The sequence below is a fragment of the Accipiter gentilis genome, chromosome 19, assembly GCF_929443795.1.
Source record: "Accipiter gentilis chromosome 19, bAccGen1.1, whole genome shotgun sequence".
Taxonomy (NCBI): domain Eukaryota; kingdom Metazoa; phylum Chordata; class Aves; order Accipitriformes; family Accipitridae; genus Astur; species Astur gentilis.
This window is the reverse complement of record NC_064898.1, coordinates 24985480-25004379: the sequence shown is the minus strand read 5'-3', so window position 1 is coordinate 25004379 and position 18900 is coordinate 24985480. Positions and strand designations below refer to the sequence as shown.

The window sequence follows — 18900 nt, the reverse complement described above, 5'->3', positions numbered from 1 at the left end:
ATTCATACTCGCATTGGAAGGCGTGTTCTTGGCCATCTTATTTAATCCCGTTCCTGTCATTTCAGTCTACGAGTTGATTCATTTCTTCCTCTGATAATCTTGTCCTCCTTTCTGTTGACAGACGTGCTGAAGATAAAATGCTGAGAAGCAGTCTTCGGTCACTAAAGAAAAATTAGATCACTCCCTGGACCAGCATTCAAGGAATCCAATACTGAAATACTGGATTCAGTACTGAAATACTGCAAGAATGCTGTACAGAGTTAAGCCCAGGTCCATCCACGTGCATCCATCTAATTTCTGATATACTATATTTCTTAGAGTCATAACCAATAATGTCTTCTTAAATTATTTTTCCATACCTTATGCCTCTTGCCTTAGTTGCAAATTCTCTAATCTCTCTTTTTTCCAAGGAGGTCTGTTGCATGATATTTTTCCTTTTTTAAAAAAAAGAAAATCTGGTGAAAAAGAAAAAGATTAGGTTTCTCAACAGTTCAACTTTTTTCCCATTTTCAGCTTCCATATCTATTTCCCTCAAAACTCGTTTCACTTCCTTGTTTGTTAATTAACTTGAGAGTTATGAGTCTGTAGTTGTGTCACCTTTTTTCGTCTTTCTTGGTATTGTTTGCTAATCTGTGCATATCTCACTGCCGGTTTTTGATGGAATTAATCAAAATCCCTTTTAATGGATTTATAAGCTATTCTGTGTGAGGATAATCCTGTAAAGACTAGCTAGACTTTTATGAAATACGGACTCCTAGGGACCTTGGGTTTGAAAGAGGCCTTGTAGTTTTTGTTCTTGAAAGAAGTAATTTTGCTAGCAGCACGCCAGAGGACTTCATTGTTCCCCCGCCCCCATTTCCCTTTTTAAAAAATTTGCACAGCTTTCAATAAGTATGTTTTGCACATAGGCTTGCCTAATCTGTGCTATAAATGTTCTGAATAACGTAGGGCCAAAAAGTGCAGAGAAGGAGCGGCAGGAATTTACAGCTAGATTAGGTCTATGGTATTTCCTCTCTCAGCAAGATGGTCCTAGATTAAACGGTCATAAATTTTCAAAAATTTAACATAATTATAGCTTTACAGGAAGTGTCGCAACCTTTACTTTCCTGCAGAAGAATCTCTTTTCTGCATTCTTACATCCATCTGAAGTTTGATATCCTACTGCAAATGTCTTCTGAAGTCATGTGCCTTCCCAGTTATGGATAAACATCATGGTATTTCTTTTGTTCGGCATTTTCATATTTGAATTTTTGCCAGGTTTTTGACACTTTCATAATAAATTGACCTTGAACAGTGATATTTATATAATGTCTAATAACTTCTTTTGAAAATGGGCATAGTTGAGAACTGCTTTGGAAAGCAGAAGATTCACTATCCAGATTACATAGCCTTTACTCTTCTTCTCAAGGCTGGATGACATCTTTGCATGATTTGTGGGAGGACGTGGTAATAGTCAGTGTACCACACAATACTGAGTTTTAGTGGATTTCTTCCAAACCTGGTCTCCACTGAAAATGAATCACTGCCCATTGAAACACTGTGGGAATGTGGTAAAAGGTTAATGATTCCCCAAAGAATTTAAGCATGAAAAAGGCCTTTTATATTGGTATAAACTTGTATGTCTTTGCAGAGCTGTTTTGATTTCAGCTGGGCTTCTTTTTCATAGAGCAACTTACTACAGAGCTGACTAGAAGAGTAAGATCTCTGGCACATCTCTGTTTTGCTTGTTATAACTTGGTGAAATTCATGGTTGTGCAGGAGATGATGTTAAATCAATAAGGAAGTGATTTAAAAAAGGTCTCATAAAAATGAGATGCGATTTTTACCTGGTCAAGAAGGCTGTCTCAAACTGAGATTTGAATCTACTTTGTGAGAATTTAGAAGAGCTAACTTGTTAAAGTTAACTAGGTACACTTCTGCTTCACATGTTCAGAACTAACCATTTTTCCATTTGGGTTTGAATTTTCTGTAAACGTGTCAAGTATGGATTTTTGTTCTTAGAGGTGCTGTAATACTTTGTATGATCATAGTTTGGCAGTTTTCACTTTTCTTTGGGATGGATCTTGGGAAGTAAGACTCTTGAAAACTCGGTGCTTGAATTAAGGGAGTGATTTAGACATGGCCTGCTCACTCTTGTTCTTTGTTTTAGAAAGTGAAACTCTTCTGAGATTTTCTGCTGAATAAAAAAGCTGGAAGTAGGGGGTTTTTGGCCTTTCTATAGCCTCATACATTGTACATTTCATTGAGAAGTTTGGCAGTTAGAGTTTCAATTTTATATATATTTAACTGATGTCGTGTGAAAATGCATTTTAATTTATGTAAGCAACATTCTGCTTTTTTTAATAGATTTGCTCTTTTTCCCAAATTACATGTCACTTTATTCCCTTTACTTAACCTTTATACTCAAAATTATGGTTTGTGGTTAGGCTAAAAAGCTGAATCTGCATCCCTTCTGCTGACAAATGTACCATTTTCTTATGCTTCACTTCTCAATATTTCATTGTCCTTTTGCATAGGCCGGGACAGTTTCAAAAACCCCATCTAAATCAGACTGGAATAGTAGTCTTAAAGAAAATGAAAAGGAAGGTTCCTTGATCTTCCCCAGTGCTGGAGGAGTCTTCATGCCCCCCGGTATGAGATCTGGGCTCCTGGCTTGTTCTTGCTTTCTCCAATCTCTGCAACACCTGTTATTTCTTTGCGTTGCATCCCAGCTTCAGCAGCAGGGATGGAGAGCAGCGGTGTCCTGCTGAAGGTCAGGCTCTTGATAAGCTTTGACAGTTGCCTATCATGCTGATCAGTAGTGGCTTCTGACTTTTTGCTTTTCCTTATCGTACCCTCTTACAGTCTTTGGTCTTGCATTGTGATCTGTGATACAGCATCTCATCCAGCGGTTTCTTTGTGTGCACAGTGACTAGCACACTAACAGTAAAGACTGAACTGCTTTCATTTGGGAATGAGTCACTTGGTGACCTTAAAGTATCTGAAAGGAGTGTGGAAGAGAAGGTTCCAAGAATAGGTTTAAGAAAAGAAAAAACCAAACAACTGGCTCTTTTAAAATACCAGGCTTGAACTGTTTGGGGCTTATTATCTCCTTAAGGAATTGGGTTTTAATTCATGAGCTGTGAACCCTATTTTTCTGCCTCCTGCCAAGAAGGTAAGTACCATTGTGCTGGTTTTGGCTAGGGCAGAGTTAATTTTCTTCATAGTAGCTGGTATGGGGCTATGGTTTGGATTTGTGCTGAAAACAGCGTTGATAACGCAGGGATGTTTTCATTCCTGCTGAGCAGGGCTTACCCAGAGCCAAGGGCTTTTCTGCTTCTCCCCCCACCCCACCAGCGAGGAGGCTGGGGGGGCACAAGGAGTTGGGGGGACACACAGCCGGGACAGCCGACCCCAACTGACCCCAGGGGTATCCCAGACCATAGGACGTTATGGTCGGCAGATAAAGCTGGGGGAAGAAGAAGGAAGGGGGGACGTTGGAAGTGGTGGCATTTGTCTTCCCAAGTCCCCGTTAGGCGTGATGGAGCCCTGCTGTCCTGGGGATGGCTGAACACCTGCCTGCCAGTGGGAAACAGTGAATGAATTCCCTGGTTTTGCTTTACTTGTGTGCCTGGCTTTTTCTTTACCTATTAAACTATCTTTATCTCAGCCCATGAGTTTTCTCACTTTTACCCTTCGATTCTCTCCCCCACCCCACTGGGGAGGAGTGAGCGAGCTGCTGCGTGGGGCTTAGCTGCCAGCTGGAGTTAAACCACAACCACCATCTAAGTCAAACTTTTTATTTAAATTAGTATTTTATTACTATCCATAGATGTGAAAAAAGACAGAAGAGTTAAAATGTTCTTAGCCTTCACGTAGTTAACTGTGTTGTACCAAAATTTAACTTTGTATTATGTGTGAAAGCAGAAGACAACTTCTGAAAAGGTGTAGTTTTCTGGGTGAAAACTGTTGAACCTGTCTTTAATGAGTGAATGCAGCTTCATTTATTTAAAGTGCATAGTACCCACTTCTAAATCTCTGCTTTTGGTTTCTGTCCTACAGGGAACACAGTGAGTAACCTGATTTTCATTCTACCTCCAATCTATGGTGCGATTCAGACCTATAAAGATGGCCTTGAAAAACGGTATTTAGCTGCATATTTGTGTCTTACAGGTATGTGTAAAACTTAATTTGCTCTTCCATTATAAAGGGAGCTTAGATGTGCAATTAACAATATCCAAATATTAATAAACCAAGTAGTTAAATCCAAATACTGTGTATGAAATGTAAACCTCAATTTGTTACGCTTGTTAGTATTTACAGAAAATTGGTATTTGTTGGAAAGACATGAAGTTAGAATTCATTAAATAACTTTGAGATTTTAAAGTGATCTTTTTCTGGCTTTAACTCCTGCTCAGTGCATCTTAGCTTACCATGTCCTTTTATGATGATTTACAGAAGATGTCTTGTGTGTCCTACTTCCAAACAGTTTCACACTATTTAATATTTTTGTGACATTTGTATGGAGTAGTAATACAAGAAATGGCCAAGATCATGAAGGAACTGGAAAAGCATTCTTTCATGAGTTTGAATTTGTTTTCAGTTCCTCTTTGGCATATATCACCCAATGACCTAACTGCCATCATATCTGGGGAGTTTTGCAGGGACGGAAGAACAATGTGACATTTGTCCATAGGTGAACTTAAGGGCGTTCTGTTTTTTCTAAAATAGCAAGATCTGGAAAAAAAACAACTTCCTTTAAAACATTAATTATGCAACTAAAAGTCATGTTCCTTATGAGAAAAGAAGATGTTTGAAGATGGTTCAGATTTGGCAGTTTGGTCTCAAAGTAGATTTCACAGAATTTCTGTGTTTCACGGGATTTCTGTTTGCTATAGCTCCTATCTCTGCGGAGGCTGTCTTTCCCAGTCTTCCCAGTGGTAAGAGATTGGTTTATTGTAAATGTTACTTTTAAGATTGGCATACTTCTGTATTTACAAACATTGCCGAAAAACACATATCCATATGCTAAATGTATTCTTGATGCCAATTAAGCTGTAACATATACTGGGTACAACTTCGTGATTTTTTCAGTTATGTCAGCTTTGCTGATACATGTGAAAGATAAGCAGCACCAATGTACAGCATTGAATGTTGTCTGAACACTTTCCAAATAGCCATTTGTAGGCATTTTATGGTTTTGAGTAATTACTCATTTTTGTCTCAGTATAAAATAGTTTGGTAGAAGGAATTCTTAAAGGTCAGATTTCCTTTTAAAAAGATAGAGAAAGAAACAGTGTGGAAGCATTTGCTGAAGCTGACTCTTCACATGTTCCTGAATCAAAGTATCCTATACAGCCATTCTTTCTAACACCGCCCCGCCCCCCCCCCCCCCCCCCCCCAAAAAAAAACCACCCAACAACAAAAAAAACCCCAAAAACCCCAAACCCCGCTGTGTTTGAGACTCAGTCTTTACTGTAACTTGTGGCTACCTCTGTCAGTGACACTTCACTGTGTGCCACTATCTGAGTGTCAGGCTGTCACAGCAAGACTGCCCTGAGTGAGCATTTCTCATATACTGTTCAATGTTTAAAATGTTTAAAAAAAAAAAAAAAAAAAAAGAAAAAAAAAGTCTGTCTTTGATCACAATAAATGCCATGGACTTCAGTTTTATACTGTTCTGGGTGTTCATGAAGGGGAGGTCAGCCTGCGTGTTTGACAGCAGTGCTGGAGGGCAGTCCTGAGTTCCAGCTGGGCTCCGCTCATCTGTGACTGGGATGCCTTTGACTCCTGTCTGAAGTGATAAATGGTTGCATGGCTTGATTTTTATCTCCTGTGTTGGAACCTAACATTAAAGGTCACTCCCAAAAATGTTTCTCTTCTGTTTGGTCTCTGCTTCAGTATTGGTATCGCTGAATTGAAAGACGTAAAGGAATATAGAAGGCTTTATAGTTTCTCAGTGAAAAACAGGAACAGGATGGTTCAGAATCACAAACCTCTTAACATTTGTTCTACTACAGAATAAAAGCAGCAAATGAGAAGATAAACAGAATTTTAAATATAGTTGAAATGTGTCAGGAACATTGCCATTCTTTCTGTGCATGTGTCTGAATGAGAAGCATACTGAAGTGGAGGTAGAGTAAGCGTATAGAAATTTTTTTGTAAGGAAGTACCAGAGAGAATTCTTTCCCTTTATAGTAATTTTATTTATTAACAGATTTCACTCTACTTAATTTGTAACAGACAAGTGTAGACTTAATTTGTAAAGGGATAGTGAATTTAACACAAACTTCTGATTTCACTTCAGGCACCATGCTTCATTAAAGACCATACAGCAGAGCTTCTAACTAGCTAGTAGTGTCTAAGCGTTGTTTTGTTAAAGTAGAAATTCTTTAACAATTCTGCTCTGAAGGTGGGGGTGGAAAGGAGGGCACTTTAGTGAGGTTTTAACAACTTTGAATCATTACTGAGATCTTACAAGATGTTAAAAGACAGCTGTCAAAGCGGACATGAAAATTAAATCTGTTAGCATTTCAGAACATAAGAAGTGTTGTTTCTAGACATTATTTTGATCCAAATCAGCTGTTTCTTTTGGATACTTCCAGATATTTAGCTGATTGTCAGTTCCTTTGTGTTTTACCACGCTGTGTTCAGTGCTTCATTTTATACCCCACAATTTCTGTTGTTGACATTTATTTCCTCTTTGAACCAAATGCATTTTGAATTAGGGAAGCACTGTTCATTTCACATATATACTAAGATCCAAAGTTGGCAGGACAAGAAGGGGGATTTCTAAATAACTGTTCAAATGAATTTCTTGTTCGCACTGGTGCCGAGACTGAGTTGCACTTTTCAGCACATATTTTGAGATACAGCATGCTGTTCTCAGCCCTTATTTCTGCTGCTTTTCAGCTCCAAGGGGATGTTGTCAATGAACTCAATAAGAACTGGATATGATTTTTAACCTTCAGAGAACTATTTCATCAACCTATAAATTATGAAGAATAATCTTAAGCAATTGCTTTAGCATGTTGCATCTCATGAAGTAGGTGGAACAAATAATCAGACTGTCACTGCCTCGAAGAATAAGCAGTTGTTTTTGGGTGGTTCCTTATGATCCTGTGGTATTGTATAAGGTTCTACAATATGTCATTTCCTCATGCGTCCTGGGAAACTATGATTCCCAAATGGTTCATATTCTAGAAGGGTCTTGATTTAAAAAAAATAAAAAATATATATGTGTGTGTGCATATATATAAATAAATAAAAAGAGTGTAACTATTTTGGACTGAGAAGACAAGAAAAAAAGTCAATGGAGTTATATACTTTATTAGATGCTTTACTTGAAATTTGGAAGGATTGTTCTGTTGTGTATTTCTTTGGCCTGTTTAATAGGACTCAGTCATTCAAGCTGTGCCAAAGTGGAGGGAGAAAAAGGATGCAAGAAGTTTTCTACCTTAGACATGGCCACAGGAACTCGTAAACACCTTACTGAAATTCGCTTCCACTGAAACTCTGTATCTGTGAAAATAGTTGTTAGAAGCCCTTCAGTCAAAGTTAATTCTCTTATTCTTATCTAACAGCCGTACAGAAGGTGCTTAGGCCATGTCGACGTTAGTAAATCAAATGAGCTCGGGAACATTCCTGAGTGCTGAAGCCAAGTAGTGTGGAACAGCCCATGTCTGTTCATCTTAACCTCCAAAACAAGGTGACCGCATACAAATTCCCTGCTGGGCATGGGTCCTGGACTCTTCTGGCTGCTAGGCTGTGCCTGGGAGCTGCTCAGGGAAAGCGCTAGTTGGAACAGGCCAGATTCACGCCACAGACTGTTCTAACAATTCAGTATTGCAGATGGTTGCATTATAGTGTCTGGGAACAGTCCCATGCTTGAGTTTACTTGTAGAGCTGTACCCTTGGAGTAACTAAGATCTCTTCTGTCTCTTACACTGTGGAGGGAAATTACAAAACAAAGTAATTCAATAAAAATTGTTTATTTAAGTCTACTTTTTCATCTCATTTCATTCTTTGACTGTTTATGATGCAGTATGTTATTGTCTATTTTTGGTTTAGTTCTATCGTTGTAAAAAAACATAGGTGGAATTCAGCTCCAGATTCAAACACATAAATATGTGCGTCTACGTGTGCAGAGTGGTCTGTCTCCCATTGCATTCAGTAAAGCCTAGAGAATCATTTGGCTCATCTTAAAATATCCGGCTGAATTACTCTTCATAATGCCATTCTCTTTAGTGGAAGCTTTGACACCTAGTTCATGTGTAGATACCTAAAGAATGGTGTTTGCATTTGAAGCATCCTTCCTTTAGAAAGTTTTCATACAGTGCTTGTATAGTTTAAATTCAAACTACATCTATGAAATCATAATACACTTTTTTTCTCTAAAGGCTTTAGTCTTGATAAGAATTTTGAATGCTGATGGATAGTCTTATATGGAAATAAATTACCACTGATTATGTGATTCTTCCTAAAACTATTGAAAAATTCATAGGGGGTATTTGTATCCCTCTAGGGTTCAAATCCTGAGAGTATATGTGCTTCATATATGGAGCTGGATCTCGTGTATAATTGGATATTTCTAGCATGAATATTGCCTTGAAGTCTTTGACAGTGTTGAAGCACAGTGAAGTAACTGTGTATGAAGTAAAGTCTGCAGATACATTGCTTTTACATCATCACTAACACAACTGTTTTATCAACTGGCAGTAATTACACATTGTGTTTGCTGCAGGACAAAAAAGACCATGTTAGTCTACATATAGCAGCTGACCTGACTTTGGATTTCCAGTCTTTTTAAGTGCTGTTCCAATCTCATAATATTGTGACTTAATGTGTATTTTGTGCTTAATACATAATTTATGTATATCCCCTGTGACTTGAGAGGTTTGTTGATGTAAAAATGCTGAGTGACTTGTAGTATCTATGAAAAGTGAGTTACAGTAGTTAGAGAGGAAATGGTATTGCTTCAGATGGTGTTAAAACTTCCCAACCGATATGCAGGTTTTAGTGAGTTAAGCTCCTTTGCAAAAGTAAACACCTAAAATTAAAACTGTAACCCTTGCTTACAAGATAAGAAGCAAATCTATTGCTCAGTTTGTCAATAGTTGTACGGGAAAGTTGCTTTATTGAAAATTGGTGTAATTGCAGTGATTGTGTTCACTCATATTTGGAAAAGTACAAAGCTGGTAGAACATCCCATTGCAGTGATAGTTTTTGTGAAGTCAATATTCCTTAGAAATCTCTTGATCCTGAAGCTACGTGATGAGAAGTATATCTAAAGATCGCTGCATTCCTGTAGAACTGCAGGTAGAAGCTACATGCAAAGATACTTGAGCTTAAATACTAAACGGCTGTTTACCGGGGACAAATAACGTGTCAGGCCCCTTGTAAGTTTACAAGTTAGACTTTCAAGTGTGACAAAAAGGTAGTGTGCTCTGGGCATAGCAGAGGAAATCAAGATTTCCTTGCAGTCCTTGGCATGTGATAGGTGTTTCCTCTTTTTACTTTACAATGTTTTCAGCACTGAACACTAACCCTGCATTAAGCCACAAGACAGCCCCTCCAACTAGCACAGCTCTTGGTCCAGTGAGTGCAGTATTAGATATTAGTTCCCTTCTGCTGAAGTTTGCCAGTTATATAGAGATGTTAGTGAAGCAGAGTATGGCATATGCTTCAGCTGCTATGGTTCAGTTCATTATCTCTTAATGCAGTTTCCTTCTTCCTCTTTGAACAGATTCATGAAGCTTTTTGCACAATGCTGTGTTAAGATATAACGTATGCCAAAGGTAGCAAATGAAAAACTTGGTTCTTGGCTCATTCGATCTCTAGATGTAAAACATTTTAAAGTTATTCCTGTGCAATGTAAAACATACCTTTTTAAGTTATGCCTTTGCAATAAGTGGGTATAAACAGGATACGTAAAGAATCATGTTTCATTCCTTAGTCTTCATTTAAACCATCTCTTCAAAAAGATGCTATTGTGTACAGTTACCACAATAGTGTTTGAGGAAATGTGTCTATGCAGTCTTGGGAGGGAGAGTGTCATCTGATGAATAATCTAGTCATGTAATTTCTAGTCATGTAACATCCTGATTTATCTGCTGAATGCACTTAAATACCAAACAGACTTGACTGTGTTCATGAGCTCTGTCAAGATTGCGGCAAGCCATATTACTGCCATTTCCAGTAGAGGTTTTTATTCTAGGAAGGACCATATGATGAGTCCCTGTAAACTTTTCTTGTTTCAGATAACTATTTTATTCCTACACAATATAGCTAAGCATTGTTCTCCAATGCATAGTAAAATTTCGTAATCAAAGAAACCCCAAGTGTGATCATTACACAGAAGCAAGAGGTTTTTTTATTATTTTTAGAAATTAATTGTAGTCACAGGATTAATGACCTGAAACACTAATATCTGCAGCATTCTTGATTTTTGCAAAGACTGGAAAGGAAAAATAATCTAGAAATAACTACTTCTAATCATATAGGAGGAAGGGGAGGAGTTCAGTAGCTGATTGTTGAGATTTTTTTAACCTCACTAACATTAACAAAAAACCCCAACCCCCCTAAAAAACAACAACAAAAACAATTCTAACAATATATTTTGTTAATTTAAAATCAGTTGAAAATTCTTATGCAATGATTTTGCCCATATTTGAAAATTACACTTGTTACAAATGTAAGAGTTTGTATCACGAAGATACTGAAATCACAGTGACAGCCAGGATAATGGATGGTACTGTTTTAATGACGATCTTAATGGGGTTTTTTCTTCCGAATGAACATTAATTGTGATATAGTCTGTATACGTAGAAAAATGACTATGAGAATTTCTCATTAAAATCTCAATGAAGGTGAAAAACAGTTATTGCTTATTGTTTGGAAAGATTTTTCAGAAGCAAAACAATTTAATCAGAACTTACAGAAGTGCATGTAGTTGTTTTTGTTTTGGTAGACAGCCATGCTTAATTTTCCCAGAGAATTAATGATATTAAAGTATTTGGCAATAAGTTTTTAAATGTAGCTGTATTACAGTTTTATGTTTCAGTAAAGTTACGTTCTTGGGCATTTCATTTCACTGAGTACGTGTAATAATCATAATTCTAGCTTAATAGCATCTAAAGAAACATCTTCAGACATGTGTATCAACTGTCTTGGGAATCCTTTACAAAATGTGCAGTTTGTTAGATAAAGGTCTGTTTATGCACCAGTGGAATCTAGCTGTTGTGTGTAGAAAAGTTTATGCTCTTGCAGCAAAGCACAGCAGCACTACCCAGTGATCAAGGCTTGAGTGCAAATTACTTAGCTTTTGCTGAAACTGGAGTCTAAAGTAAAACATCATTTCTTGAAGGAAGACAAGACATTGCATTAATGTACTTGTTCTTGCAAAATAAAAATGAGCTGGTGTTTAATGAGAGTGTTTAACTGATAACATTTCAAAGTAATGAATGATACGTTAAATACTCTACCAGCTTTGCTCTAAACAGTGAAATCTAACTTCCAAGAAACATTGTCCTTGTCTAACTGAAAAAGCTGGGTATAAGCAAAGTATCTAACTCATAAATTAATTTCAGAAGTAAATTCAGAGTTCAAAAATAAAGTATTAAAAATAAAATAAAAATCATTACACAGAAGGCTGAGCTTCCAAGAATAAGGCTCGGAAATGGTGATCGTGTTTCACAAAGCAAATCCATACTGCGTGGGTTTTGTTTGTTTACCCTGAATTTCTAGTAGCAATTCATTTCTGCTTCTAGAGCTGACAAGAAGGTCCTTGTAAAAGTTACCTTATAAAACTGGACAATAAGCAGAAATATCACAGGCTTTCAGGAGTATTAGCAGTTGAATGATGCTTTGCATTATAGAAGGATTGAGACAGATAAATCTTAATGTACTTAAAAAAAAAAAGAAAAAAAGAGAGAAATAGAATGATAATGTTCCATTCATTCTTGGTTCCATTCACTCCTGTCCTCATTGAGATTATACCAGTTCATAGGAGAGTATTGAGAGGAGGGAAGGAAGACACCCACCCTCCAAACAACCATAAATTCGAAGACATTACTGATGACTAAAGTGTAAAGCAGCAGGCTGTGGAAAACTGGGGGTTTGTTCCTGAAATGGGATACTGATGTTCTAATTTTTTCCCCAGTAAAGTTCATGCATTTAAGTTAATGTACCTGAAAGTTTTACATGCAGACTTTTGTTAACCATAGTTTTGATTTGTTTTCAGCTGTGGGATTGGGATCTTGGTGCTTCCACATGACCCTGAAGTATGAAATGCAGGTGAGTATTGATAAGTAGCTGTAAATGATTTTATGTGTGTATGTCACTATATAGTCATATTGCCATTTCTTGACTAGATGAAACTTATATAGCATGAGTTAATGTACCTTAATTATTGCATATGACTCCTGGTCTCAGCAAGAGAGTAGTGGAGGTCTTGTTTATTAGATGTTTTCCACTGATAGATATACAGGAACATATACTTGCATCTAAAATAAGGGCTATAATCAATTGTTTACATTGATAGAAGATGCTTTATCCTTTGGGAAATCATACTATCTTTTTACTAGAGTTGTTATTTTAAAATTCCTACAGCTTTGGCTTAATAGCAAGCAGTATAGACTAGAGATGTTTATTGTATCCTTTTTTTTCATCCTAATGTTTTCTATTGTTTTTTCCTTATCTAGATGTACCTGTAGCATTAATAATGAAGTCAGTATTTTCTGAGTAGCAATAGTGGAGTCTTCCTTTCACTCTTTTATTCTCAAGTAGAAGGCAATCTGTAATAAATCACTGAGCATAAGGATTTGGTCCTGGTATTTCCCATTTTCAAAAGGGATACAAGGAGTCTTGTCCTGTTTCCGGTCTGAGAAGATTAAGGAACTCTTTGAATCAAAGTCAGGGTGAAGTGGGATTCAGTTCAAAATTAAGAAACCTACATTTAAAAGTGTATGCTGGAAGTCTGTGCTCCCACCATAGTCAATGGAAATACAGTTAAGTCAGTGGAGTTTAGAGAGCCAGTCAGCTGGGCTGAATCTTTCTCCAGACTCCATTGGCAGTCTTGAATAATATTTGTTTGTCTGAATATAGTTGTTTAGTGTCATTTTAGACCCTGTGCGTGTTCTGTCTGGCCTCCAGCTGCCACCCCAAAAAGCTGCAGCTCTCTTAGACCCCCTTGTCACATCTGCCAGTCTTGGGTGGGTGTATTGGAGATGACGGAGCATCTCAGGTGACATTAGGTGCCTATGCTGTGGCAACAGAATAGCGTCCTGGTTTTCTGCTGATCATAATGGGACCTGAGACCCTCCATATGTGGATACCAAAAGTTATGTGTCTTAATCTTGAACTGAATTACAATCCATAGTGATGTTTGCCTCCATAATGCTCTGTTTTATATATCTGGCACGTGCTGGAGACTGTCAGCCTCCATGGAGCATACTTTTGCCACCATGTCAGAATATTTGGTGCTTTTTTTGGCATGAAGAAGGTGGTTTCTAAATCCATTTCACCACTCCCTCGCAAACTGGGGTGTGATTTACCTATATTCTCTTCAGTGGTGAAACTGCCTTGAATTTCCACCTTTTCATCTCTCTTCCCTCACCTTCTTGTTCCTAACCCTGCCAGTGTTTCAAATCCTCTTCCTTACACGGATGCAGAGGTGAGCAAGGCCACCCTGAAACCCAGATCATTAAAATGATCCAGGCTTAATACATTCTTACAATGGGGTTTGTTTGTTTGGTTAGGGTTTTTGTATGTTTGCTTTTTGGTTTGGTTTGGGTTTTTTTCCTATGTAGAGGCTATTTCTGACTAGTGTAAAAGGCTTTGTGTGAGGCAGACAAAGTACATTTATTATTTTGGCAGCCAAGTGAGATCTGCAAGTGGCCCATAATTACTCTGATGGCTAGCTCTTTTCTTGTTCACTTTATCTCTTGTTCTGATTAAAAGTCAGCATTGGTAGCTGTTTGAAGAGATTTTATTTTTTTGTACATTTGTTTCACAGTCTTAATACTGTATACGGTTAATTCAGATTGCTTAAGATAAATGTGAAAGCTTCTGTTCTTGAAAGCAGTTTAGAATACTTTTGAAGCGATCACCTTTCATTTTCTCTTATTTTTATGGGAATCCGCTTGATTGTGCATTCCTCAAGAATCCAAATGCTTAGTTAAGGAGCGAAATCAGCTCACCAAGTTCTCTTCTATCCATGTTTCTTCATTGTTCAGACATGTTCAGACGTGCTGTTGACAGTATTTTGGGAAGCATTAATTCCTTTGGATACAGAAGCCATTGTCTTCTGCAAGCAAATTCTAACTACGATCTGTTGAGAGGGTCTTTGATGTTACCATTATGTCCCTGAGATGCTGCCAGCATATGAACTTCAGAGTGTAATCAGCTGTCCAAATTTGAAAAATTTTGCTATGTTGTATTTCTTATTCTCCGCGCCCCCCCCCCCCCCCCCCCCCTTTTTATTTTATGAGGCCTTAAATGACTCATACTTTTAAAGAGCTGCATGAATTAATCCTGCAGCTAATTCCTATCAGACTTGGTAAAGCATATCACTAAACTTAGGAATAACTATTAGTATAAAGCTGAATTTGGCTATTGCTTCTGTTTTTTCCTCTCTAAGGCATCACAGCAAAAGTAAACTATGTGATGGCAAGATGCCACCTAACATGCCTGTTAGCTTCAGCTGCTATCTATGTTCCTGATACTTTCTTTGTGCTACCTATTGCGGTGCCTGACCCTGTAATGCACAGATTCAGGGATTTAAACCTTTTTCTGCAAGGTCAGCTGTTGGAACTGGCTCACTGTGGGTCAGATGAGTTTGACTGCCTCACTCGAGAGAAGTAGTGGGAGTCTGGGTGAAGAAGCAAGACCTGCCCTTTCAGTGGCAGCTAGTCCGTAGATCTGTTTAGCAGTATTGTGAAACATTTCCTGAAGTTTCTATGACCAAAACCACAAAAAGCTAATAGTTCACACTCAGGATAATACATCTCTCCTTCCGTAAAGAACCAGATCACTTTTTTCCCAGTATGAAATTTCAAAACGGAAAGATATTTTTTGCCCGTGCAGTTAGAAAAATTCTCCCAAACCAAGCAGAGTTAGGCTGGCTTTATAAAAGGGTTTGTGTAAGCTGCTATTGCTCTTAATGTGTCTCGTTATTTGGAAAAACATGGTTGTGAACTTGTTAAGTATGTTGTACCAGTAGTTGGAAGGTAATTTCTGTACAGGCATGGCCATCAACAACTTTGAGAGTGATGGTGGAAAAAGGTCAAAATCTTGTTTGCATCCAGTTCTTTTTTTTTTCTTAGGAAAGAGTCAAACCTGGTGTAACAATTCTAAGATGCCTAACTATTAAGGTTTGCTTAACATATTAGAAATCAGAGTCCACGGATCTTCATTGATCCATTTGTATACTTTTGTATTTTCATGATTTTCAGTCCTTCATGAGAGGAGGTAAGTTTAACTATATATTTATGAGCAGAAATTTGTTAATGTTCTTTGAGAAAAGTTTTAGAGGAAAACAATGCTATGATTTTTATTTTTTTCCCCTTTAATGATAATTAAATGGCAATTTTGAGCATTACCTGTTCTTAAGAAATCACCCCTCTTGTGATTACTATTTTAATTCCATCTCCATTAAGGTGGCAAGTTCCTTGAGAAATAACTGTTTTAGTTGTAACATGCTAGTCTTCTCCTAAAGTATAAAAATTATTTAAGACAATAGAATATTATATGGCAGTAATAACTGGGGGGGGGGGGGGGGAGAGCAAACAAGAACCCCAAAACAAACAAACCAACCAACCAAAAAAACCTGTGTCTGAATTACAACAATGTAAGAAACTTCCAAACTTAGGAAGTAAACATGCAAGCACATTGCAAGGTACTTACTAATGGGCTAAAGTTCTATTTTATGTTATGGAAAAAATGTATTTGAGTTTCTCTGTGAAGTTTGTACAGAAGGAAGAAATGCTACAGGCTCTATTGAGCAGGCTATAAATGGGGTGGTTTTATTCAATCTGACTTTACAAAACTAATTCATATAAATGTTTAAAGAGGTATGAACAGCAAAAATCACATGATTCTTTGAAGGTGTGGGCTTTTTATGAAACGTAATATTCAAAAGATTCAGAGTAATAAGCTTATTAATGCAACAGACTTTCAGTAGTTGAATAGGATTTGACACTGCTGCATACTGAAGTACAGTCAAGGTGGATAGCCAAATGACTTAAAACCTTCTGGTTTAAGACTTATCTCTCCTTGATTAACTTACACAAGCGCGTGAGTTAAAACTAGTTTTCATGTTCTGATGTCTCTGCTTTTTGTAGCTGTTGGATGAACTGCCAATGATATACAGTTGTTGTGTGTTTGTCTACTGCCTGTAAGTATTTGTTAAATGGTTTTTTTCTGAATATTTATGAAATAGTAACTTTTGAAATGTAGAATCTGTGGAGCCAAATCTAGTGTATAGTGAGGCTGACACTGAAGCTTCTAATGATTTCAGCGAGATCTCAGTTTTGCTAGCACTATAGCACTATGACGTGGCCATGAGAGCACCAGGCTGGCTTTAGTGCTAGTTTTTCCTAATTTAGAGATGTTTAACCAGTGTTTGTTTAGCAGGAAAAAAAGTAACTCTTGTTAAAGACTTTGTGTAGTATACAAGCAGAGCTCAGTGTTACTTGGTATGTAAACAGCAGACATAATAAAATCAGTTTCAGTAACACCTACAAAATTATCAACGTTATAATTTATTTGAGCTGTATTTCTATGATGTAGTCTGACTCAAATGCAAATTTCAGATTTCTGGTTAAACCTGCTTTCCACTCATCTGGAAAATTAAAGAAAAAACATTTTATGAAGAGTTGCTTGCATATTCTGTGGAGAGTGTCTTGGAACATGCATGAGAGCTTAATGCCATGCCAGGATGTTTTCTTCCATTTAATTTTGGGAGCAATGTAGCTTTTGGCGACTGTAAAAGATAGTGTAAGTTGGCTTTTTCTTGCCTATTGCTGCAAGGCCTGGATTTAACATGATTTGTTCTGTCACTTGGAAAATCCAAATGATAAATCAACTTGTTGCAGACAAAAAGACAAAAAAAAATATGTCTTTTTGCTTTTGAACATATCAAATATTCAGTAGTTGAGAATTGGAATATCTTTGGTGAAGATTACTGGTAGCTTGCAATGGAGATGTGGGTTTAGTCCTATAGCATCCCATCTGTGGAAATTACCATCGGTTTGTGATTCATACATAAGTATGATTTGTGCAAACTCAGGACCAGAATCATAATGCCTCTGTTAGTGGAAATATTTCCATTGTAGCTCCCCATCTTCTTGAAATTGCCTTTGCATTTATTTTGTCTGATTTGAATGTGATTGGGGAAAAGGATGAGAAGTGGCTATAAAAATCTGTTTGAAAAAATAATCATGCTTATTTTGTGCAATGGTTATTCTATTATCTTCAAAAGCATTGGAGTCTGTTACTGCATTTATAGCTCTAATAAGATTCTGTGTATGTATGTTTGGTAGTAATTAAAATGTTCTGAAGAATGAGCTAATGTTTAGTTTAGGAGGCCTTTAATAATCGTTTTGGTTTTCTTGAAGGTAGGTGGTGGGATGGCTCTGAACAGGACATTCCCTTATGCATTATTCAGTCCTACTGACTCTCAAGCTGTGTAATTACATTGGCAAGCCATTTTGCAATGTAGCACATTGTGCTGTCTTGTAGATATTTTTTTTTTTCACCAGATAGTCCTAAATGTTTTTTCTTTCTTTACTTTTATTCATCTATGATAGTGTCTATTTTGAAAAGTCTATAAACAAGTAAATAAGCAGATGTAACTTGGAGTTATATAGACAACTTCCTTTAGCCCTAATGATTTTGTGCTTCTCAAAGTTCATTTTTGTTGGGTTTTTCTAGACCTTTTTTCTGATGGAGATATGGACTGAGATATGTGTGCGTAATTCCATCACAACTGTGCCTGAAGTGTAGTGTAGAGATTGTGAAGCTAATTTTAATTAGTTGTTGTACATACTGGGAGCAATTAGCTTTTTTTACTTTCCACTTCTACCAGTACCCAATCTAGCAAATTTACTGCACTGTGACTGTAGTAAAGCCATAAACAATCTGCATTTTAACAGATCTCTAGAGTTCACTGTTTTGTAAGGCAGTGCCTTTCCCACGCTGCCTTTAGCTCACAGATGTAATGTTTTTTGGCAGCTGTATTGCATTTTAAACTAATTTCTGATTTGCCATCTATTATCACCCCTTAAGCACCTTCTGAAAACACTTCTGCTTCCCAAATGCTTTCCACTGACTGGTTATTTTTTGTATATGTGTGAGCTTACTGCGTTTTTTTTGCACTAAATTTTTTTAAAAAAACATTTATTGGTAAAAATGTGAATTTTTATATTAAAATAACACATCTTTATTGGAGGAGCTACAATTTCTTGAAGGGCCTAGGACTCAGATAAATTTTCTCACAAATTCTGTGATAATATACCTTGAAAAATGCGTCCTTTATATGGTAAGTGATGAACGTTATCGCTCTCCTTTATGTTCTGTTCCAGGTACGAATGTTTCAAGTACAAGAACACAGTCAATTATCCACTGCTTTTCTTGTTAATAACATACAGCTTCGTAGTCAGCATAGTAAGTAACTTTTTCTAATACAGCATTTTCACCTGTAGGTTGACAGTTTTCCTGCCAGTGAAGGAATGTTACACAGGCAGTACTGAATCTCTCTTGCTTCTAGCCAAGATGGACAAATTATTCTTTTGTTGGGAAAATTATGGGATGGGCAGAGAAACCTGAAACCTTTCTATCTAAACCACTGTATAGAATAAATGAAGAAGAAAAGCAGTAATCCAGTTGCTGGAATAGGAAAGTGAGAATAACAGTCACCGTTGA

The 18900-nt window shown here is 37.1% G+C and overlaps 1 protein-coding gene across 4 annotated transcripts in view; it reads left to right on the top strand.

The window, feature by feature from the left end:
* ACER3 (alkaline ceramidase 3) overlaps positions 1–18900 on the top strand; it is a 60305-nt gene that overhangs the window by 17758 nt on the left and 23647 nt on the right. Inside the window, exons 2-7 of one of the 4 annotated variants that reach the window (XM_049823678.1) lie at positions 122–270; positions 2517–2631; positions 4042–4152; positions 12221–12273; positions 16320–16372; positions 18561–18642. In XM_049823678.1, coding sequence (XP_049679635.1) covers positions 2622–2631; positions 4042–4152; positions 12221–12273; positions 16320–16372; positions 18561–18642 — 309 coding nt within the window. In that variant the 5' untranslated portion in view covers positions 122–270; positions 2517–2621. Of the gene's footprint in view, positions 1–121; positions 271–2462; positions 2632–4041; positions 4153–12220; positions 12274–16319; positions 16373–18560; positions 18643–18900 lie in introns of those variants that run through there. The other 3 variants (XM_049823680.1, XM_049823679.1, XM_049823677.1) reach the window with 3 other exon arrangements.